Genomic DNA, 24,215 nt, shown 5'->3' on the forward strand with positions numbered 1-24,215 from the left:
CGAGGCCTCCATTGTGTGGCCGCCGTCGGGCCCCGCGCTTTGGGCCGCCAGCCACGTGGGCGGGGCCTGGGGCCTCCGGGCCCTGCGTGGGGGATGGGGACCCGACCGGGCCTCGAGCCTGGCACCCCAAAACCAGGGTCGGGGGCGGATAGCGGAGCTGCCGCGGGCCGGCTTTCCCTGTGATCCACTTTCTCTTCCCGAGAGGCGGCCCAAGCGCGAAGGGCAACTCTTCCTTTCAGAGAATCTCGAGGGGAAAAAAAAGCCAACAAATAAAAAATTTGGCCGATTTGTGAGCTGAGGGGTATCGGCCTCTCCCTCGGTCTGTAAGTGGGAGCCCGGTCATCTTTGCTTCCCGGGCGGTTGGGGGCGTCTGGCGCCGCCGAGCTGCCCTCTCCGCAGGCTCCATCTCGAAGCTGAACTTAAGCCCTAGTGGGGTGTGGACAGCATGCCCCCGGTCAGGACGTCCAATCTGCTGCTCTCTCTGGCTTTTTGATTTTAAACGTTATTTCTGACCCTTCACCTTTCCTCACCCAAAAGCGATTAAGTGACTTCCCAAGGGCACTTTTCCAGTCAACGCCGAACCGTTGTAAAATAAGGCCAGCTTGGATCGCGAGGTCAGAAACCCTCCCATAAGAAATTTCTGGCTTCTTTGACCTGAGAGGAACAAAAGGGCTGAGCCGGCATTGGAATTCTGCTTAAGCAATCGTCTCGCACGTTCGTTCGCTTCCGTTGAGGCGACAAGCGTGTTTATGTCGTGGGCTGATGGAGAAAGTAGGCGCGCCGAGGAGTTGGAACTTTAGAATGTGATGTGTAAGGTGGTCTCTGTTGCCCGGGTGGGTTTCTGTGAGAATGTAGCCTAAAAATCACCTGCGATTTGCAGCCCCTTCGTGCGCCCACCGGCGGTGGTTGGCAGGGCAGCACTCCTGCGTGTCGGAGGTATTCTCAGGCGGCCTCTGAGGGGAGATGAGGGCGGGAGACAGGAAAAGCTATGGGTATTTTCGAGTTTTAGTTTGAGAAGAGTCCAGAATCCAGCTACTTAAAAGATTTTTCTGACGTTTGCCCCCCAGAAAGCTCTGAAATAGCACAGCCCAAATGCCCTTTCCACCCTCCCTCTTCTTGCTGTGTTTGGATTTTGTTAGGGCAGCGGCTGTTGTCTCTAGGAGGCAGGTGTGAACGTCCAAATTTTTATTCAGCATGGTTGGATATGCCGTTTTCTCGGTCAGCTTTGCTCAGATCTTGTTGACTGTTAGACACGATGTACTGTGTTAGAATTACAGTTGTGGTTCGTGCAGATACATACCCTATCAGACTGGGCGGGAAAACCTTGGGGGAGTCATATAACTTATCTTGACCTTAGTTTTCTTTCCTGCCAGACAAGGTGTTAGGCTTGATTTTTGAGTCCTTAACTTTAACCTTACAGCAAAGCATATTGGCTGCCATGATTAGTTACCGTATACTGATTTTAACTTAGCTACATATGTAGTCTGAATATCTGAATCCTTACCGTTTGGATGGTGGCTGCTGTAAAGTATCTGAAAGTCTTCAGTAATGGTAGATGTCCCCCCAGCCCACCCGTATGTACATGAGATATACAGAAGTAACTAAAGCATATGTCCAGTTTAACAACGAACTACATACAACACGAATTTCTACTTCTGTCAAGAAATAGAACATTGCTAGTGCTCTAGCCCCCTGGATCACAGTTCCCGTCTCTCCCCAGATTGTCTTGTATTTTTAATAAAGTCTTCAGTTCCACAATTGGGAATTACAAACAAAATGCAACTGGTTGTTAAATAATCTGACCAGGGTGTAACTGTGCCATATTTGAGGTCAATGTTTTGTGCTGTAGATAGGTATAAACAGTAATTCTCATGAAATAAGCTTGCTGCCTTTTTTAGGACTTGGTGAGCCCCCACTAAGATGAGGCTAAAATCCTCTGGTTTCACACTGATCTGAGATCATCAGTTTTCGCCGTCAGCTTTGCCAATTTTATGTTTTACATAACTGCTCTTGTGTACAAGTCCACTTGCAAGCATTGAATTTACATGTCAGTGTTTTAGAATCACATCTAATGCAGAAAATTTAACAAAATGTGGAGTGATGTGACTTTAGTTGCTTCATTGGTATATTTTATGAATACCACATGGAAGAAATTATTTCACATTAACATGTCCTATGAAGAGCATGAGTTGTAGTGCTAGTGACAATATCTTAAGGTTGTTTTACCAAAACAATCTGTTCATTACATATAGCCTTTGGGCAGTTAATTTGGTGTTGCTGGTTCAGGGTTCTGAGTTAGGGTTATACAGAAAGTTGGGTAAGTGAAGTGTGGAGAGGTAGAAAGAGAAACCCAAAAACCTCACTGCTAATTCCAACTTATAGTGGCTCAATAGGATAGAACCTACCCCACAGAGTTTCCAAGACTGTAAGTCTTTACAGAAGCAGACTCTCACATCCTTCTCCTGCAGAGCAGCTATTGGCCAACTTAAAGAGATGGATTCAGCAAACTGCTGTCAGGATAGGACTGTGAGGCCAGCTTTGGATGGAGTAGGGTAAAACCACTCCATTAAGAACTGAAATATAAACCATTGCTTTTGGATGAGGGACTACTTTCTGATTAGAAAAGAAAGAGCTCTTTTGTGCAGTTCTAATGGCAATACTATCTTCAAACATGGAACAGAATACTTATTCTTGTAGAGAGGAAAGACAAAAGAAGCAGAATTATTTAAAAATAATTAACTGCCTTTTTTTTTTTTTTTTTTTTTTTTTTAATAAACTGAGCTTAAACAAAAACCCACTGCTGTGGAGTAGATTCCAATTCAGCGACTTAAGGGGACAGAGTAGAATGCCCTTTAAGAGTTCCAAGGCTGTAAATCTTGACAGAAGCAGACTGCCTTATTCTACAGAGTGGCTGGTAAATTTGAATCACTGACCATAAGTTTATTTCAGCAGTGCTGTGAAAACTTCTTACCATTTTTATATTTGTTTTCACTAGTAAGCACCTCAGACCAAAGTTTAGTCCCTTTTGACACATTGTAAATTTCACACGAAATGGGAAATTGTGGAAAGGTTTACCGAGAGGAGGGAAGAAACTTAAAATCATTACTTAAAAATAAGGTAGTTTTACCTAAAACGAAATTATTCAAAAAAGATGAAATGCTTGCTCCTCTTTGCCAGTTTCCAGAAATGTACCTTAAATCTGCTGTGCTGGGGTTTATAATCTAGCTTTTGGATTGTTGTACAAATGTAACCCTATCACAGTCCATAAACTCTTTAAAACACCAGGTTGTGTTATCTGTTCTCTTGTTCTTTGCCGTTTTATGTCATAGTTGTTTTCCTAATAATAAGCTCTAGAGGTGCAGTGGTCAAAGTGCTCAACTGCCAATGTAAAGGTCGGCAATTTAGACCCACCAGCCACCCTGCAGGAGAAAGATGTGGCTGGCCGTCTGCTCAGTAAAGATTCACAGCTTTGGAACCCTATGGGGCAGTTCCACTCTCTCCTACAGGAGAGACTCTACTAGGAGTCAGGATCAGCTCCACAGCAGTGAGTGGTCCTGCTAGGGAGTTCTGATTGATGTAACTTGCTAAAGTAAGGGAGTGATAGAAAACCTAGTTTTTGAGGAGATGGGTATAGCTGCTTAACCAGTCTGGTGTTAAACACGAAATACTGTTGCATCCCTCCTTTTTATATAAGAAAGTAAATTTATACTTTTGATCCTGTTAGTCTTAGGATGATGGTCATGTATTTGAAATGACAACATGTTCTGAATTTGACCCAGATTTACTCTTTGGTTTGGTGTCAAGAGATGAAAGGTACATCTGTGTTAACCTGTAGATCAACTCTCCTACCATCTGAATTCCTTTGCCTTTCTTCCTCTTCTCATCTTTCATGTTTTCTTTCCTTGTTTTCTCCAGATTACAGTACCTACAGCCAAGCTGCAGCCCAGCAGGGGTGAGTCAGTCTTTATGACAATATTTTGTCAATGGTTAGTTAATATTTTTAGAGTACAGAGCCTCCTAGAGATTTAGATGATGTAGTAATGGGATCTGGATTTTCTATACTCAGTTTTTTAACATTTCTTTTACAGCTACAGTGCTTACACCGCCCAGCCCACTCAAGGATATGCACAGACCACCCAGGTGAGCTTTAAGGTCATTATATGTAGTTGCATCTCTAAGTAAAGTGTTTCTATCAGCCATTAAAATAGCTAGCACAGGTCTTCAAAAATTAGGTAACAGAAGAGTGAATTAGTAATGTGATTGTAATACTAAAATACTCAGGTATTTAAACTTTCTTCCATCATAAGTGAGACTGTCCTAAAACTGGGAATGGCTAGCTATGTATACTTTTTAGTGTTTACCATTTTTCAGGTATATTAGGTACCCATGCTGGTGCTTCTGCATGTTTTATTAACTTACATTTACTTAAGTTTCTTAGTCATCACTGCAATACTGCAGATTATTGTAAGTGTTTTACAGATAAGAAAATTACAATGCATAAAGATCATATAATTTGCTGGTGGTTGCACACTAAGTGGCAGGGTCAGCTCTAAAAGCCATGGCTGCCTAACTACAGAGCTCCTGAGTTCTTTCCAGTACACAGTCTGTTTAAAATCTGCACCAACAAATTCTAGAATTAGCCTCCCAGTGTTCTCAAGATCACCTCGAATTCTGAAACGGTCCAGTGGCGTTAAATGGATACTAATAACTCTGCCATGGAAACCTGTTCTAGGACAGCCAGAATGTGGTATCTCTGACAGATCTTACATAACTGGTCATTCAGACAAACCTGGAATATGATTATGCTAACATCTGAAAGAATAGTTCATTCTTTGCCTGGTTTTAAGTATTACTGATGTCCCAGTTCAAAAGACAGTATTCTGGATGTGCTAACCTTAAAGTCTGTATCATGCTGAAAAGCTAGTTTCCAAAATTGACAGATTTCAGCTCCATCTACATTTTCTTTCTCTTTGTTCCTTTTGTCTTGCTAACGTTTGTTTCCAGTCGAAACTGTGCTGCAGTAGGTGCTGGCAGTTACACACCTGTGCCCTTATTGCTCTTCCCTTGAGAGTGCCACGTTATTGTTCTCCTGTATAGTTAAGATTTTGCCTAATTTATCTCAGGAACTTTTCTCTCTTTTTGTGGTTAAGTTTACTAAAATATGAGTGAATTGGTTAAAAAAAAAAAAAACAAGCATTCACAATATTGTGATCACATATCTTTTTAAAAATAGTTTTACCAAAAACCTATATTTTGACTGTGGTTCTCTAATTTAGAAACTTGGAAACAAACCAGTCCCTTTTGTTCTAAAATACAAGGTTCATATATGAAGTTCTTGTGTCCATTTTCTTTGGAGCAGGCATATGGGCAGCAAAGTTACGGAACCTATGGACAACCCACTGATGTCAGCTATACCCAGGCTCAGACCACTGCAACCTATGGGCAGACCGCCTATGCAACTTCTTATGGACAGCCTCCTACTGGTAAGGCCTGCCTTGGAGAGACTTGGGTCACACGGCTGGGGCACTTGCTAAGGGGCTTATTGCTCATACTCACAAGTGCTGGCATCTGGGGATCCTTTATTCTGAGAAGGAGGTATATTTTTCTTTTTTCCTTTTCTTTATATTCTCCTTGTGAGATTTCTAATGGAACGTGGGTAGATTAAATTTCGAGGGAGAAAAGAACTTCCTTCTAATCTATTTTATACAGTGTATTAAACAATCTCACAACAAAATAGAGAATGTGTAAAAGATTGTGCTGATGCTAATACTGGGTAAGAATGAGCTTTCTTAAACTGAGCTGCTTAAAAATAAAACTTTTCACATCTGTTTGCTTCATCTTATAGTGTACCCTCTACTTTTTGTTTTGTGCTTTCTACAGTAGAAGGGACCAGTACAGGTTTGACTATCCTGCTCATTCTTGCATGAGAAATGCTTTCCATCTTGTCTAACCCTGTAATGTTAACCCTTTAGGTGTTTTCATTTGTTTAACTCCAAATTTTTCTAACATGACACACAAGGTGCTAATGGGAAACTGCTTCAGGTCCCATTCGCAGTTCCATGTCTTTTTCTTTGTGTGGTTTTGGGGAAGGTTTTATTCCATATTAGTTTGTGTCAAGCCTTAATGATAGTTGTTACCTTTTCCAAAGGTATTTGAGGTGACTGGTACGCAGCCGATTCCCCTGATTCCCTTAAGGATGAATTGCATGATTAGATTTATTTAGAGGAGCAGACTGCTGCCCTGCATGTATCATGTTTGTCTGTTGGTTTCAAGTCCAGACATATTGGGTTTTCTGTTTGAGTGTTATGAGTTATTTTTATCCAGTATGTCTAAGAATTAGAATAAATTATATCCTGATACCGCGATTAAGAGTGAAAAGCACGTAATAATTTTTTTTGTACTTAGTATTCTGTAATATTGCAGGCTCCCTCCCATTCCTAATGTTCCTCTTTTTTTTTTTTTTTTTTTTTAATCTTTATTTTATTACTATAAAAGAATAATACAAAAATATCTTAAAGGTGTCAAAACTCTTATTTTCAAACTGATAACAGTTTTTCAAGTTACTTACAGTTTATCAGAGGTGAACCTAGTTAAGATTCTTGATGTTCAAGCTTATACTGTAAAATTATTTTAGATACCAAATTAGGTAATACTGAACCATTACTCTAGGGAAAATACAGGATCAGTGACATCTCGTGTAACATGTACGTTGTTGATTCATTACCATTGAATTCGTGGCCAGCAGCACTCTAATTCACACCTGAAGGAAGCTTCTAAAGGCACATCACAGCCTTCTTGTGCTTGAGAACATGAGGCGGCATTTCAGCACCATGCCTGAAGACCATTTTAACAGCAAAGTCACCAACAAAAGCACAAAAATGGCCAGAAAACATGGCACTAAATAGATTGCTAAAAGGACACTTGTTTATAGCATGTAAGCTGAAACAAGAGGGCAGAGCATCATCACCTTGTTAGACCTTAGCTGGGAACACGCATGTTGGGCAACTCAGAATTTTTGCCTTCTATAAGTTGTTGGGGAAAAATCTGCCAACCCAGATACATACCACAAAAGTAGAAGAGAAAGAAAGGTTTATCATTGATTAAACATTAAACCAGAATGCAATTCGAATTACTGATAGTCCCCTAAAACCAAAACCTAACCTAACGCACTGCTATCGAGTCGTTTCTGACCCATGGTGACCCTTACTGGGTTTCCAAAGCCGTCTTTACAGAAGCAGACTGCCTCATCTTTTTTCCACAGAGCAGGTGGTGGGTTAGAACTACCGACCTTTTGGTTAGCAACCAAATGCGTTAACCATTGTACCACCAGAGCTCGTTGGATATCCCCTAGAGAGACTGGTAAAGCAGAAAGGAACTTTTATATAGCCAAGCAAATGCAACTTATTTCATACATTTCTCAGAATAACTCGGGTAGTCCTCAAATAAAGCAGACTTGCTAGCACTGTTTGTAATACATACTAGATATGCAGTTCAGACTGCGTTCTGGTTTAATGCTTATTTAATGATAAACCCTTTCATAGAGCATAGAGTTGCTTCCTCCACATATCAACCCTGTGCACAGCAGTACGAAACATTATCCGGTTCTGTGCCATCCTCAATAATCATTACCATCTTTGGGCCTATTGTTGTAGCCGCTGTGTCAGTCCATATTGTTGAGGGTCTTCCTGTTTTTTACTGACCCTCTGCTTTACCAAATTTGATGTCCTCCAGGGACTGAGCCCTTCTCATACTGTGTCCAAAGTGGGTGAGACAAAGTCTCGCCATCCTCACTTTTAAGGAGCATTCTGGCTACACTTCTTCCAGGACAGGTTTGTTCATCCTTCTGGCAATCCATATATATTCAATATTCTTTGCCAGCACCATAATTCAAAGGTATCAATCCTTTGGACTTCATTATTCATTGTCTAGCTCTCGCATGTATATGAGGCAGTTGAAAATAATGTGGCTTGGGTCGCATGCATCTTAGTTCTCAAAGTGACATCTTTGATTTTGAACACTTTAAAGAGATCTTTAGCAGCAGGTTTTCCCAGTGTGATGTTTGATTTCTTGACTGCTGCTTCCATGAGCATTGATTGTGGATCCAAGTAAAATGAAGTCCTTGACAGCTTCAATCTTTTATCTGTTTATCATGATGTTACTTATTGGTCCAGTTGTGAAGATTTTTGTTTTCTTTTTGTTGAGATGTAATCCATACTGAAGGCTATAATCTTTGATCTTCATTAGTAAGTGCTTCAGGTCTTCTTCCCTTTCAGCAAGCAGTGTTGTGTCATCTGCATCTCGCAGGTTTTTCCTAAATTTACCTGGAAGTCGGGATTGCCACTGTGTTTGCTAATTGCCTTTGTCCAAAGAAAAAAATAGTTGCTCATGTGTATGACCTGAGGTAGGTTTGTAGCTTTGAACCAAGTGCCAGCTAAAGTTAGGGCACTGGAAGATAGGGTTGCTACCTTCCTTGACTGATTGCATTTCAGAGACTTCCAAGTCCTTCAGGAAACCTTCCTTGGGTGGTAAAATTTCCAAGAGGCTATTATTTAGCCTTTAAAAAGATTTACATACATTTCAAAGAGGCTAAGAAAAGAGGGGAAGTCTCTTTCCATTTTTGTAGCAGGGAGAATTGAGCCCTCTTCTTTCTTTTTCCTTCCAATTTGTATGTACTCTTAAAGTATGTTTGAGAATGACCACAGAAGTGCCGAGTGTTAATTTTGGATTACAAATAAAATAGGCAATTTTTGAAAATAACCAAATCTGTGAATAATGTGGATTGACTTCTTTCCAACCTGTCAAACTGATGGGGTCTTGCATAGGAGGGGAAGTGTCTATCTGAACTTCCCAGTGGTGTCTGTTGAAGTTGTGGGAAGGACATGCAGTTTGGATTTGTAGCACAGCATTTTGAAATTGTAAGGTGAGCTTAATGGATTAAAGAACACTATTGCATATTTTAGAACAGGTGTAATCTAGTCTTTGGAATCCCTGGATCACTTATAGGAAAAGTGATGGTGTTTTAGGTGCTCTGGAATCATGTATTCTCATTGTCATCGACTGAGAAAGTCCCATCATGATTATGGACCCTGAAAAATACGCAGCTTGGATGAACAAGAGATGAAACTTAATAAGGGATGTTTGTGTAGACTTTGTATTTGGGGTGGTGGTGGGGGACCTCTCATATCTCCTTTACAACACCCTTTGGGGATATGAACCAAAATTGTACCTGGTGAGCAGAACGAGGCTGAAAGACACTAGGCAGTGACCCTAACTGGTAGTAAGTGGGTACATGCACACTTCTCACCACATGCTACTTTCACACATAAAAGTCGTTGGATATAGTTCATAAGGGGATAAAAATATAGTTCTCTCTCTCAAACTTTTTACAAATAAAGCTTCAAAAGAAAGTTGCTATATAAATTGCAATAATAAATTAGAGTAGAATTTTTTAATTTTTACTCAGGTTCACAAATTTTGGTTGGTGTGTGCAATGTGTCTTATTTTCCCTTAAAGTCTTCAGCACGTAGTAGATGTGTTTTCCTTTTTTGTTGTCATTAAATCATATTGCTCTGTTAATTTTTGCTCATTCTGCTTGGCTATTTGTGTGAGTGCTACAGATTTAAAGATTATTAATTAACCAAATACTGTTATCCTTTTAGAAGTACAAGGCTTTTAGCTGTTGCTCCATAGTTTTATGACAGGAGTGAGTTACTACCTTGATGAGTTTTAGCTTTTTTGTTTTCATTTCTTGATTGCTTATGTAAATCTTACGGATGGCCTGTCATTGTGTAGAAAAAACAAAATCTGTGTTGGAGTAATCGTGAAGGCAGAATTAGAGTCTAGGTAAATTTAAATAAACTAGTGCTTTGTACAGTTGACCTTAGGACTCTACAAAGAATGTTTAAACAAACAGCTTGGATTAACAACATGTCAGCTCAGACCATTGCTTGGGTTCTCTGTTTTGTGAAATACTCTTTACTATACATTTCATCCCAACAGTTTTGAGAAGGAAATAACTGTTTTTGTGTACAGTTAAATTTAGAATTTCCCTAAAATTTTTAAGATGGTGAAGAAAGTGTATACTCTGTGCTACAAAAGGCTTTAGATTGTACATAGGAGAGGTTGCTATTTGTTTTTCGCTAGTAAGTTGTATATTTATTTATTGAGGATGCTATATTCTAATTAAAGCATGTTGTTGTTATGTGCTGTCAAGTCGGACCCGACTCATAGCAACCCCTCCTTGGGTTTCTGAGGCAGTATCACTGCAGAAGTAGATTGCCTCATTTTCCTTCTGAGGGGTGGCTGGTGGGTTTGAACCGCCAGCCTTCTGGTTAGCAGTCAAGTGCCTTAGCCACTATGCTACCAGAGCTCCCAATTAAAGCAATAAGGCCCTAAATTTTAACTAGAATGAGAAATCTTAGTTTAAGATTTATTTTAAATACTACAACTATCTTTTGTTCTTGTGGTGGTGGTGGTGGTGGTGGTGTGCCCTGGAGTCGGACCTGACTCCTAATGACCCCTCCTTGGGTTTCCAAGGTGATGACACTACAGAAGTAGATTGCCCAACCTTCCTTCCAGGAGTGGCTGGTGGGTTAGAACCTCCAGCCTTCTGGTTAGCAGTCATGTGCCTTAGGCACTACGCTACCAGAGCTCCTTTTACTGTAATGAAATTAGAATTTTTCTTTAATGGATGTAAGTGTAGCTTAAGCAAAAATCACATGACTGACTCATTCCCATAGACCATGAGGAGTAGGAGGGAGAAGAGCTCAGCACCAGGAAAGGTTAGCATCATAGGAAGAGAGCTCAAGTTAGAAGCTGCAGATTTTGTGGGTTTTACTGTACTCCAGGCCCAAATCCCAGAGGGTAGAGGAACAGGTGTGAATCCTGCCCTGACTGGGTGAGGCCTGTGAACATTCATAGAGTAGCGGAGCCAAGGCGGGAGCTGGGAACGAACCCTTCTTGGTCTGCAGCATACCTGAGCGAGCAAGTCTTTGTGACTCCTAGTTAGGGGAATACCAAATGAAGGGGGAGAGGGCAGCCTTCTGGTGTCTGCCTTCACTGTTGGTGACCAACCTAGAATCTCAAATAGTTCATTATGCAAAAAACGTTTCTCTTCTCAAGATTTGTTTGGGAGAGTAATTAATTTAAAACAGCTTAATATAAAAATTAAATGGTGTAATATGTGCTGGTTCTACTTAAGCATGTAATTTGTAGTATACCTATATGTGGCAAATGTGCCATTTCAAATTTTATTGCTGATAATGAGTTCATTAATTGTTACCTGAAATGAAATTTTTCAATCGTGTTAACACATCTACCACTGAAAATGAAACACAAGTATTCTGGGAATTTCCAGTCTCCTTAAACTAAACATGAACTGCTCATGATAGAGTGCTTGGGACTGAAGGAGCATAATGAAATGAAGCCCTACCCAAATTACAGCTCTCAGTGACAAAGCTTTAGTGCTAGGATTTTTCTGTTTGTTTTTTAAATTTAAAATGCTTGGTCGTTTGCCTAGCTTTTCTTGGGTCATTTTATTCCTGCTTGCTGGTGGTTGTTACTTAAGTAGTTAGTTGAGGGAGTTGTTAAGCCTGCTAGCAAAACCAGTACAGAATTTGCAGCAAAAAAAAAAGACTTAATCCCCTCTGGATGTTTCCAAGATGGGCAGAAGGAACCATACTCTCCCCCTTCTTTCTATTATGTGTTGTTTTAAAAGTAAATCTGACAGTGCTTTACTGAAAACTGGGTGCATTCAGAAAACTGAGCTTTAAATACTAGTCTGTTGCTGCTCTTACTGAAGGGGAAATCATTATAGGGGTTAAATACCATGGTGGTTGAATGAGGCATTTTACGAATTGTTCCGTTAATGAGCATATAGGCAGATCTCTGAGAGGACCTGAAGCCTGACACAGCTCTCCTTTATTTCCAGGTTACAGTACTCCAGCTGCCCCCCAGGCATACAGCCAGCCAGTCCAGGGGTACGGCACTGGTGCTTACGACACCACTACTGCTACGGTGACCACCACCCAGGCCTCCTATGCAGCTCAGTCTGCATACGGCACTCAGCCTGCGTACCCAGCATATGGCCAGCAGCCAGCAGCCACTGCACCTGCAAGGTAATGCCACACTCATCTGCTCCTAACAAAGTCCAGTCTCAGATTTGAGGGAAAGAAACAAGTATGCACAGTTACAGATTCCATGACTTGGCTCCTTTTTAATGGTTATTCTCACATACTTACTCTTGGGTGTTAACTGTGTTTGAATAGTCATTATATTAACTAATGTTCTAGACCACCACCACAAAGATGTTCTTCGTTTAATTGAGAAATGGTGCCATCCAAGAACGAAAATGACAAATGCCACTGCATGGGTTCAGTAACCTTTTGCTTTTCTAAACCCAAAAGAAAATTGAGTGTGTGGTTTCCATCACAGCAGAACAACTGATGGAATTGTAGTTTTGATGCTGTTACCTTGGTTTATTGACCCCGTGATGGTAACAGCTTTCTCTTTGGGGAAGCATGGTAGCTCACAGTTGGAGGGGGAGCGTAGCATATGGATTCAAGAAATACTTGTTAGATGACCAAGTTGCCAAGGAGGATCCAACCATATGCAGGAAGCCCAACATTGGTGCCTCGGTGTGAGCAGTTGACATGATTTTTTTCTACATTATATAGAGGCTTTGGTAACCTAAATAGACAAGTATAAATTCTTAAGAGGTCCCCTCCTGTGGAACGAACATTGGGGCAAACTGATGGTGGTAGTGGTTGTGTGCTTGAGTCAGTCCTGACACATACACCCTATAGGACAGTGTAGAATAGAACTGCCCCATAGGGTTTTCTAGGCTGAAGTCTTTGTACCATGAAGCAGCTGGTCAGTTCAGACACCAGCCTTTTGGTTAGCAGCTGAGCACTTAACCACTGTGCAGCCAGGGTGCCTCATGGCTGGTTAACAGCAGGTAACATTACTTAACAGAAGATTTCAGGTCTTGGCTGTAGGCAGTACACTTACATGACTCCCACGTACGGTCCTGAAGGAACATTGAATTCTGATTTGAAAGAAAACTTTTTAGGGAATACAGGAAATCAACCTAGACTTTTTTCTACTGTGGAGATGTTAGCTCTGACAGACACACATGAAGTGACTTCTGAAATACACGGCTAGTGATCAGAGCTACTTGTTTTATATGTGCCAGGCAGCTTCTGAAGTAAAGTTGAACTGATTGCTGGAGGGTCTCATTTCATGTGACCGAGGCACTTCATAGAGGTCGGGTGTACAGTCCCACGTGGTGCTCTGTTGCAGCAGTATACCCAAGCCACCACTGGTGGGTTTTGTATATGGTGGTTTTTTTTTAAATTACATGAACCATCCTTATCCTTCTTGGGTTCCTCTTTAATTTCAGTCTTACCACTTTAAAACAGTTGTCTCTCATGATTCAGTGACAGCTACTCCCTTTTCCACTGGAAAGAGGGCACTTAAGACCAGTTACGGCACTGGGGAAGCCAGTACCTCTACATCCTCTCTGGTCTGCTTGCGGATTCTTGGAGCTTAAGATAGCTCACTTGCCTTCAACCCTGCTACAAACTGTTAGGGGAAGGAGGTAATTAGAAACCCCTGGGACTTTGTTTTGGGATTGGGATTGGGATTGGTTTTCCTCACTTAATAGAAGTAATATCCAGTTACCTGGGCATGAGTTGACTTGTGTGTGTACGTGTCCTTGCCCCACTCTGGTATTTTCATTATGGAGACTTTGAGGCAAGGTTAGATTTATCTGTGATAGTAGTAAGAGAATTTTTTTTTTCAAGTCTCGAAATGAGAAACATGAGGAATCCACAGATAATGCAAATTTACGAACACCATGGACTTAGATAAGTGCTGTTCAACCTCAAACTGCTTTATTATTAAAGCTTCTTGACCTTTACTTTCAGTAATCTTGTCTGAGAAGAAAAACATTTTCTTCCTTAACGTTTTTCTTCCCAGATTGCTTAGATTGGCAGCACAAAACTTTTAACTGCTTTTTATAGACATTAACATAGAATAATGAGTCCCTGGGTGGTGCAGATGGTTTAAGTAAGCACTTGACTGGTTGCTAAAAGGTTGGTGGTTCAGACCCTGAGAAGACAGGTCTGCTTTTGAAAGATCATACTGCAGTTCTGCTCTCCACACGAGGTTGCCATGAGTTGGAATTAACTTGATGACAACTAACAACGATATGGAACATGGAGCACGTTGATACGTCTTCTGTGGCTATGGTTCCTTCTCCTTTTCCTTAGTGTTGTCTTCCAGCAAATGCAGTTGACAGGCACTGGATTTGACATAGTTTACTGTTGTACTTCTTCTAAGCTCATAGATTTGTGAGATTTGTGTTCTTAACAAAGAGTTTGTGGATGAAAAACAAAGTCCCACTTTCTGATTTTCCCCTTTAGACCACAGGATGGTAGCAAGCCTGCTGAGACAAGTCAACCTCAGTCTAGCACAGGAGGTTACAACCAGCCCAGCATGGGATATGGACAGAGTAACTATAGTTATCCCCAAGTACCTGGGAGCTACCCCATGCAGCCAGTCACCGCACCTCCATCCTATCCTCCTACCAGGTCAGTATGTTCATACTTGTGGCCAACAGGCTAGTAGATTAACGTTACAGTTTTATCAGATTGTTGATATCTGACTGTTCTCATGATGCATCTGACCATGTTATTACATTAAAAATAATACCTCAGTAAGTATAAACAGAGCCACTTTTACCAGTCTAGGCTTTTCCTTTTGATTTTTCTCTTTTAGTTAATTCAGAAGGATGAGCAGAAATACATGAAAGCAGTTAAACAGAACAGATAAAAGCTGCCTTCTCCAAAGCAGTTGGGATAGGTAGTTGGTCAATTGAAGCACAGGGTGTTATTTAAAAAAAAAAAAAAAGATGGAATTCACCTTAAATCATTCTATGGTTAATTTAACACACATAGATGTCTATTTTTGCAGCAGCATTTCCATGTTGGGCCAAGACCTTTTTTTTTTATTTTTTTTTTTTTAATTATGATTTGGGGGAAAGTTAACAGAGCAAATTCACTTTCCATACAGCAGCTCACATACACTTTGTCTCGTGGTGTTGACTACAATTTACCACAATGCAACAGCTCCCCTTCCACTTCCTCCCCATAGTTGCCTCTTCCTGTGTTGTGTCTCTTCCATGCACTCCTGCCACATGAGCTGTTTCCCTGTGCTACACAGCCCTTCTGTTCTCCCACGATTGATCTCTCCAGGGAATGTATCTACTTAATGTAAATGTTCACCTCATATGCCTGTCTTTTGTTTGGCTGGAAGCCACAGGAGTGGGTTCAATTCCAGACCTGAGGGCCACTATGGGCCATAGTCTCAGTGGTTCTGTCAGGCCCTATCAGACCAGCAAACCTGGTCCTTTTTTTTTTTTTTTCCCTAAACGATTTTGAATTTTATCCCACATTGTTTTCCCACTCTATCCAGGATCTCCTACATATATCCACCTCCGAGTGGTTGACAATGGTAGCCGGGTACCATCTAGTTCCTTGGTCACATAGTTGTGTAGGCTGAGGATCGCATGGTGTACCAGTTGCTTGGACTAATTGTTTCCATGAATCTTTGGTTTTCTTCATTCTTCTCTGCTCTGGATAAAGAGAGACATCATTGCATCTAGATGGCTACTTGCAAGCTTTTAAGGTCCCAGTTGTTACTTGCCAAAGTAGGATGTGGAAAAGTGTTTTGTGTAGTATGTAATGCCGATTGAACTTGATGTCCCTTGCGACTATGGTCCCAAGCCCACAGGTCCAACTACTCGCTCCCTCAGGATAGCTGGCTGTGGCAAGAAGTGACTACAACCTTGTCCCTACTATATACCTGGGAATTCTTACAGAACATACCAATACACTTGTTTCTACATTGTCTGTCAACCCTATCCATGGTCATGGGCACACTCCCTACTGCGTAGACATATCTAATAGTTCAGCCTGTCCACTCACCTATCCACCAGTATGTCCATGTTTGCAAGGCCCTCTATTTTGACTACAGGTTTATTTGTTCCACATTCTCTGGTTGTATTAACCACACCAGTAGCTATAATGTTCTATTTTGATTTCTTTAAAATAGGGGGTGAACTGTAAGTTGTCTCACCCACATTTAATTTGAAGCAAGTCTGTACATGAATTGTCTGAGTTGTACTGTGAAGTATCAGTTTTGTTAGAAGTAACACTTCCTTTTTTGCACTCACTTCATCAGTTTACACATTAAACTGCAGCAGTCGTGAACAGGTATAGGAACAAAACCAGCTGATTGGGTCAGTGTCTGCAACCTGGAGCAAAGGGGGCCAGCACACCCCTGTAAGCCTGAGAACAGTTAGTCTGGCAAGTTGAATAGGAGAACGTTGTTGAAAAGAGAGTCTATTCATACAGCTGTGATGAAGGGCATGGTGACGGGCTTAGTTTAATTGTATGGTGAAAATATGTTGTTCTGTTTGTTTATCGTGGTTCATCAAGAGTTTAATACCAGTTTAAGAGTTTAGTACCTTATTCTTGTGTAAGAATGTATCTCTGGTTAGTTTCCTTGCTGTATAATTGACATACTGATCTGTGACATTCATCTCTCCATACAGGCTCTTGATCATAGAATTTACTTCTCCACCTTTTCATTATTAATGCCCAGATTTCATAGATGATCAGGCATGCCTGAAAATTCAAAACTGTATCACAGAGTGATTTTGAACATTGAAACAAATCTTAAATGTCAAATCACCCATTTTGGTTTGTCCCCTAGCAAGCAGCCTTGTACCTACGGAAACTCATCGTCATTGCTTAGGAGAATTATTAGAAATAAGCTTGGAACTGACCCCTGAACTTAACCTGTGTTTTCTCTCTTCTGTTCTCCCTGAGTTAGCCTGCCTTGCATGCACATGTGCATACTCTTCCCTTAATACAGGAGAGACTTCCCAAGTTTGCCTTGAGTGTAACTGACTATTTTATTTTTAAACAGAGGTGGGGGATTTGAGGGATGACTCTAGGGGTTCTTTGGATAGGTTGTTACAATAAATACTCTCTTCTCTTTCATTTAAAGCTTTATTTTCTAAATACAAAAATGTTGGCTTATTTAAAATTCAAACTAGATACGTGGAAAGTATGCCTAAGGCATTTGACTGCTAACCAGAAGGCTGGCGTTTGAAACCCAAGGAGGGATCGCTATGAGTCAGATCCAACTGATGGCAGTGAATTTTAGTTATGTCAGGTGCTGTGAATGTCACTTTTATTCAAGGGGCTTAAAGGAATAATGAAGCTTGCTTTCCTTCCTACAAAGCATTTTTTTTTTTTTTTCTTTCAGCTACTCCTCTTCACAGCCGACTGGCTATGATCAGAGCAGTTACTCTCAGCAGAACACCTATGGGCAGCCGACCAGCTATGGACAGCAGAGTAGCTATGGGCAGCAGAGCAGCTATGGGCAACAGCCACCCACTAGTTACCCCCCCCAGACTGGATCCTACAGCCAGGCTCCAAGTCAATATAGCCAACAGAGCAGCAGCTACGGGCAGCAGAGTGAGTTGCTAAGAGAGAAAACCAAATGACATGATTGTGTTTGGAGTTTCTGACATGGGGAAGCTCTTTACCATGGTTACTTTTGGACTCCACGATGCACCTGTAGGGCATAACATCCTAGCAGACAGCTGAGATGTTCCTCTTCTCCATTTTAATTTTGTTATAGCCTTGCAGGAAAAAATTAAAAGAATTTAAAACAGATCAGAAAAAAAAGTGTTTTAGACTGCCAGCCCTGCTCTCTTTGGAAAGGTTATGTGCAGTGAGTAAAGCTGTTACTCCTTATGGCCTGTCCACCCCAAGCATGGACTGCAAAGCAAGAGAGTAGGCAGGCATCTCTCTATAGTCGAGTCAGTGCCATGTATGTGTATATTTTTTATAATCTGTAAAGGAGAAATCCTCTATACAAAATGCTTCTAGTTCTTTTGTTTGAAAAAGTAACTGAAAACCCAAAACTGCCTTTAATAGTTTAATTTCTACTTGAATCAATTGATCTTTTTAAATTAAATCCCATCTGCAGGCATGTGTCTTTGCCACTACAGATTGAGTAGCTGCTTGATTGAGCCCAGCCCTAGCAACATTCTAAAGCCCTAAGAAACCTGGCTCTCTTTCTGTTCCTTGAGTATAGTTGAAAGAAACAACTTTCAAAGGTATCTTAGGACACAGAATCTTATACACTGTATGTTGGCCTGTTGGCCACAGGGCCTTTTTTTTTTTTTCCCTCCCCCCCTCCCTTTATTTGGGAGCAGTTTCTTCTAGAGCAGCATATAGTAAGGCTATTTCAGTCTGGATGAACCAGCAGTTTTTATTGAACTTAATCATGGCATAAAGAAGATGGTACCTGGATAGAATCTAGCCATTTAGAAGTCTGATTCCAGGAGAAAGTGCATCAAGCAGGGGTATAAATGCTGGTCCGTGGCTTACAAGTGTGACTCTTTCCTCAGGTTCATTCCGACAGGACCACCCCAGTAGCATGGGTGTTTATGGGCAGGAGTCTGGAGGATTTTCCGGACCAGGAGAGAACCGGAGCATGAGTGGCCCTGATAACCGGGGCAGGGGAAGAGGGGGATTTGATCGTGGAGGCATGAGCAGAGGTGGGCGGGGCGGAGGACGCGGTGGAATGGGGTAAGAGCAAACCTTTTCTCCTTTTACCTAATTTTGTTTCATCCATAGGATTTTCAATGGAAAGAAGGGACTGAAAGACGTTAGAAATTTGTTTCTGCATTTCCATGGACAATCTGTTGTGCACAAGCCATCTTCTAAAACATGGAAATGTCATCTTGCGGGCATACATTGAGTGGCAGTTTGCTTTTTTCCTGCCAGTATACTTTGTTGGGGTGGGAAAAACAAAGAGCAGTTTTGAAACTAGAGCTTTCAGTTCCCTTCATGGTTTCCAGAGGTAACACACCTCTGTGGGTAATAGATTTGGGATGGAACACACACAAACCTTCTAACAACCCTAGGTTTTTAACTAATTGCCTCTGAATGGTTGTCTGGAGATACCTGGTGTATATACTGCAAAGAAAAGAATGCAGCTGTTTCCCATATTGTTTGTCCCCAACTTCTGTTTGCACTTGGAATTGTTGAGCATAATGATGATCTTGGTCCTGTTATAACCCTTAAACTGTGGCCTGAGGTACCTAGAGTTTGGTTGGAGTACAGAAAAACCCAAACGCTTTTTACAGAGTTATGTATGTAATTACAGGATCACTCCCCATTGGAGATTTTTGAGAAGTCTAAATCGGTTTGACCATTTTGATTGATGGCACAATCTGGTTTAGAAAACTTTGTTCAGATCAATAACACAACCCTGCTACCTCTGCCCGCCCTTCCTTTCCCTCCTCCCTTCCCTCCTCCCTTCCTGGTGTCTGTGCTTTTTAATGAAGGTGAGGTATAATGTTAGTGGTTAACGTAATCCAGAAGGCTTAGTTCTGTGTGTGTTCTGTCCCTATATAAGCTAGTTAAAAGTTATGCAGAATGTTATATTCAGTAAATTGGATTAGATTCCACTGTTGGTTCAAGGAGAAATTGGATTTTTTTTTTTAATAGACGTGGACTTCAAAATTAAATAGATAAAAAAAGATAATCCATAATTTTCATATTAGCAAATCTATTCACTATTGAAAGACAGTTAATACTCTTACACATTCTGCATAACTTAAACAAATAATCTAAAGTCTTCAGTGAAATCTTTATTGGCGGAATCAGTCCTTTTACAACATACAAAAATTGATGCGTAATTTAGTATAAAGTAAAATGAGTGTTCTGATTTGGAGAAAATCATTCCATTATAAAGGTTTCACTTTATGGATGTTTTAAAATAGAACTAGACACTTGAAATTACTATCATCACGTCTCAAATCACCTAGAATTCCTAGTATTTTCCAATTGCAAAAACAATTTCAAGTTTGTCCAGTGTAATACTCCAGAAGTAATCATTCTACTAATCTTACTGGTAGAGGGGTCCCTCATTCTGGACGAGAAGTCTCCCGGAGCCGTAGGAAAGAGCCTGGCTTTCCCCATAGGTCTCTCACCAGACTGTGAAGCAGTCGTTTGAGTCCTGTGGGGACAGGGCGGGGCGTTTTCCCTCCCCTTTGTATTGTGGTGTGGTGATGGTTTTCAGTGTCTTCTGCAGGTAAGGCACTCAATGTTGTTAACATGCCCTTTTTCATTGCCTCAGTATTTTGATATTTTCATTGGCTGTTAAACGTGGAAACTTTTTAACATGCTTTGTCGCATTTATATGCTACAGGTTACAAAGTGAGAGCCTTGTATACACTTCAATACTTAAAAAGTACCCGTACTCAGTACTCAGCCGGCAGCATAATGAAAAGTGGGACTAGACACGGTGTCCATATGGAGAGGAAAAATATACATAGAATATTTTTAACAAAATGTTTTCATTGTATAAATGGAATCCTTCTGTAACTTTGGTAACTTCATACTTGTTGTTTGGTAATGAACCAGAGGAGGTATAATACTCTAGAATTGTGTAACATTAAAGTGTAACCTTTTGTGTTTAAAGAGAGAGAACATTTTATGGTGTGTACTTTTAAAAAGGAAACAAAGCTGCATGCAACAGCTTGAAATTGTATATTAAGGTATTAAAGGTGCAATACTGGTTAGAAAAAATCTCAGTGCCTCCAACTGGGAAGCTGCCTTTATTTAATTTTGGAAAAAAAAAAAAAAAAAAATCCTAACCAAAAAAACCTAATTCCTATTTCTTCCTCCTCTTTAAAATATGCATGACAGTAACTTTCATACTGCCATGGTCCCTATTCTTAACTGGTATGTCTGTAAAGTTGCACCCTCAGTCCGTTGAGCTTTGGAATTTGTTGTAAATTCTCCTTTCACAGCGATTGTTAAATCTATTCGTGCCTGAAATGTATGGCTTTATGCTGAAGATTGGATGGACCTGTCCTCTTACGTGTGTTGTAGGCATTTAATGCGTTGTCCCTTGCTTTATTATACTGTGACTTGTTAGGAAGCCCAGGGCCTCATGGCTCTCCCCTGGGAGAGGTTGAGGGTGCACCTTTATGAACATGAAAAGTTCATCACAGCCTTTGTCCCAGCTTGCTACTTCTCTTTACACCAAGTTCTCCCTGTTTTTCAGCTGATGGGTGGGTGTTTGGGATCTATTTTTTCACCCTACTTTGCCAAGTATTGCACTATTAATACCAGCCCCCGAAATGAAAGGAATCAACCACACTGGTGTGTACAATCAGACAAGCAAGGTTGTATATAAAGGAAATTTGAGCAAGCTGCCCTGAAGAAAGGCATAGTGACAAGATGAGAGAGATGCATTGTTTGGAGATGTGTTTAGCCAGTGCCCTTCTTCCCCACGAGCCCCCCCAAGGCTCAGAGCGGTACTGGCTTTTAAAGGGAAAGGCCTTCATTTCTTCGTTTATCCCCCCAGCAGCGCTGGAGAGCGAGGTGGCTTCAATAAGCCTGGTGGTAAGTTTTTGAGTATTACCATGGATAGTGTTTAAAAAAAATACAGTCAGTTTTTAGAAAAAATATAATTTTTTATTAGTTTCATAAGTGTTAAACCACTATACAAAAGAGACTAATGGGTACTGCCGGCATTGTCTTAGGGGTAATAAGGTTAACCTATGGTTACAAAACAAAGGGTGACTCAAAGTATTGAGCAACTGCTTCTGTAATGTGGGGGAGAGTACATTTTTAAAATTTGGTTTATTTGGAGGAAAACTTTTGACTTAAGTTTAATGCTAATTGGCATATAAGCACTGAGAGTGTATTTGGTTAATGGTTTAAAAGCAAATCAGCAAACAAACCCTAGCAAACCTATCACAATGTTAAAGGGGCACTGCATCATTTAAGCAGTGCGGGTCATTTTGAATTTAATGAAGCCCCATCAAATGGTGGTATAGTAGATAGCTATGTGTGTTTGTAAGGTTTGTAGCTTACCAGGCGTGTACTAATAGTATTTTATATAATCTTTCCTGGTTGGCAGGACCCATGGACGAAGGACCAGATCTTGATTTAGGTAATTTTAAATTCTTGATCTTATGGTTTGTCTTATAAGTGAATAGAAAAGATGTGCACACGTGCTAATTTCAGCAGCGTGGTAGATCAGGGTGGCATTCTTGCTGTCGAGGGCTACTTGGGTCTTCCTTTACCGTGAGCATCTACTCATACTGGCCTTAAAGTTAAACCACAAGTTTTCAGTGTTGTTGTAGTGAAGGTTGGCAGTTCTCTTAGCTTTGTGAAGAGTACCAGTGGGCAGTAGTGACCAGTTGATTGATAATTACTCGTAGACAATGGCAGTAACTCTGCTCTTGTCCTGTTTTCTCCTCAAGGCCCACCTGTAGATCCAGATGAAGATTCTGACAACAGTGCGATTTATGTGCAAGGATTAAATGACAATGTGACTCTCGATGAGCTGACAGACTTCTTTAAGCAGTGTGGGGTGGTTAAGGTGAGTAAAGGGCATAGCCAGAACCAGCGGGACTTGGGACTGCTCAACACTGTCTGGAGGTTGGAGCAGTGCTGGCTGTCATTTCTGAAGCCACCTGGCTTTTTTCTCTCTGGACACCATGTGGTTAATTGAAGGAACACTCGGTGTGAACGCTACTTTTTTGAAATCTAAAATACTAACAAAATTATATATAACTTTGAGTTCCTTTGTAGCATCTGGTGTATTTCTTCCTGGTTGTATCCCTTTTTCCCTCCTTTCCTCTTAATTTTGTCATTCTTTTTCTTTATAGCTGTTCCCTCAGTAATACTTTTTCCCGTGTTTCCGAGTTTGAATGTTTATTGAGCACTGCTTAGCAGGCATTGATCTGAGAGCTTAAATGCAGTGGGGAGTGTAGAGCCAAAGATGGTGTATATTAAATGAGGGTTATGGAGGAACACAAATAAGGCGCATGGAAGAAACCGTGCTGCTGCGGACAGTGCTGTAGTGTACTTTCTTGTGCCTGTGTCTGGACACAGTGCATGGGTTTCTCGACTATACATTTCTGCGAGTTGGAGTTGGATTCCTAGTTCTGAATGGAGCCATACAGCTCTTAAAGAGAAGGATGTTTCAGAATCATGGAGGGGGAACAGCAAGGGCAAAGGTCTTGAGGCAGGGGCTTGCCTGGCAGTTGTAAGGGACATCAAGGAAGCGAGTGTGCCCAGAGCAGAGTTGGGTAGAGGAGGATTAGTGAGAGTTGGGGCCAGCAGTGATAGAGACCCAGAGCAGAGCTGGCTTTGAGGACATCATTATAAGGAGTCGGGTAAGGTAGAATGCAGAGCAGTGATGTGATCTGACAATGCGGGAGCAGGCGGGGAGAGATGCAGGCAGACCAGACGCATGATGGTAGTAACCAGGTGAGAGGTGACCAGGGTAGTAGCAGTTGCAAAGGTAAATAAAAAATGTTCAGATTCCATATACATAATGAAGGACAAAAATTTTCTGGTATGTTTCCAATGAAACCTAGAGGAATTGAGGATACTTCCAAAATTTTGGCCCGAGGCTGGAATGTTGCAGTTGTTAGTGAGATGGGAAGACTGTAAAAGAAACAGGGTTTCTTAGGGAGCTGGGGACACCTCAAGCAGATGCTCAGAAGTTTGGGGACTTTGTGTTCCATTCGTAAGTGTAAAACCAAAACCAGACTCATGGCCATTGAGTCGGTTCCAATTCATAGCAACCTCCATTGTGTTGCCAAGGTGGTAAATCTATACAGAAGTAGATTGTCTTAACTTCCTTTCACAGAGCAGGTGGTGGGTTTGAACTGCCGATCTTCTGGTTAGTAGTCAGATGTGTTGGACACTACACCACCGGAGCTCCACAAGTTGTTTATGCATTCTCTTCTTAGACAGCTGGGTGGTTTCTAGGTTTTTACTACAAACGATGCTGCAGTGTGCGTTCCTGTACTGGTGCATGGGTTTCTCTGAAGTATGTTCCTAGGAGTGGAATTGCTGGTTCTTAAGGTGTGTATGTTGCAGCTTCAAAAGATAATGGTATAGCTGACCAACTTAGACTCCTGCTAGCATCCCCAGTACTATGTCTACCACATCCACACCATTAACTGGAGGTCACCAGACTTGGTAACTTGAGTTGATCGTGTGGGAGAAAGTGGGAGCTAGGGAGGTAGTTTTTTTATATTGTATGGATGCTGATGCTAGTTTTGTTACCAATGTCGTCTTCCAGTTTGCAGCAGCTTCCGG

The 24,215-nt window shown here is 41.2% G+C and overlaps 1 protein-coding gene across 1 annotated transcript in view; it reads left to right on the forward strand.

Moving 5' to 3' along the window:
* EWSR1 (EWS RNA binding protein 1) overlaps positions 1–24,215 on the forward strand; it is a 28,764-nt gene that overhangs the window by 433 nt on the left and 4,116 nt on the right. The window contains exons 2-12 of the mRNA XM_042781934.1: positions 3,836–3,952; positions 4,089–4,140; positions 5,360–5,483; positions 5,881–5,898; positions 11,930–12,116; positions 14,424–14,591; positions 17,335–17,546; positions 18,488–18,668; positions 21,463–21,497; positions 22,018–22,050; positions 22,364–22,482. Coding sequence (XP_042637868.1) covers positions 3,836–3,952; positions 4,089–4,140; positions 5,360–5,483; positions 5,881–5,898; positions 11,930–12,116; positions 14,424–14,591; positions 17,335–17,546; positions 18,488–18,668; positions 21,463–21,497; positions 22,018–22,050; positions 22,364–22,482 — 1,246 coding nt within the window. The remainder of the gene's footprint in view (positions 1–3,835; positions 3,953–4,088; positions 4,141–5,359; positions 5,484–5,880; positions 5,899–11,929; positions 12,117–14,423; positions 14,592–17,334; positions 17,547–18,487; positions 18,669–21,462; positions 21,498–22,017; positions 22,051–22,363; positions 22,483–24,215) is intronic.

Source organism: Orycteropus afer, unplaced genomic scaffold (genome assembly GCF_000298275.1).
Source record: "Orycteropus afer afer isolate SDZICR_OR568_19922 unplaced genomic scaffold, OryAfe1.0 scaffold00197, whole genome shotgun sequence".
Lineage (NCBI taxonomy): Eukaryota > Metazoa > Chordata > Mammalia > Tubulidentata > Orycteropodidae > Orycteropus > Orycteropus afer.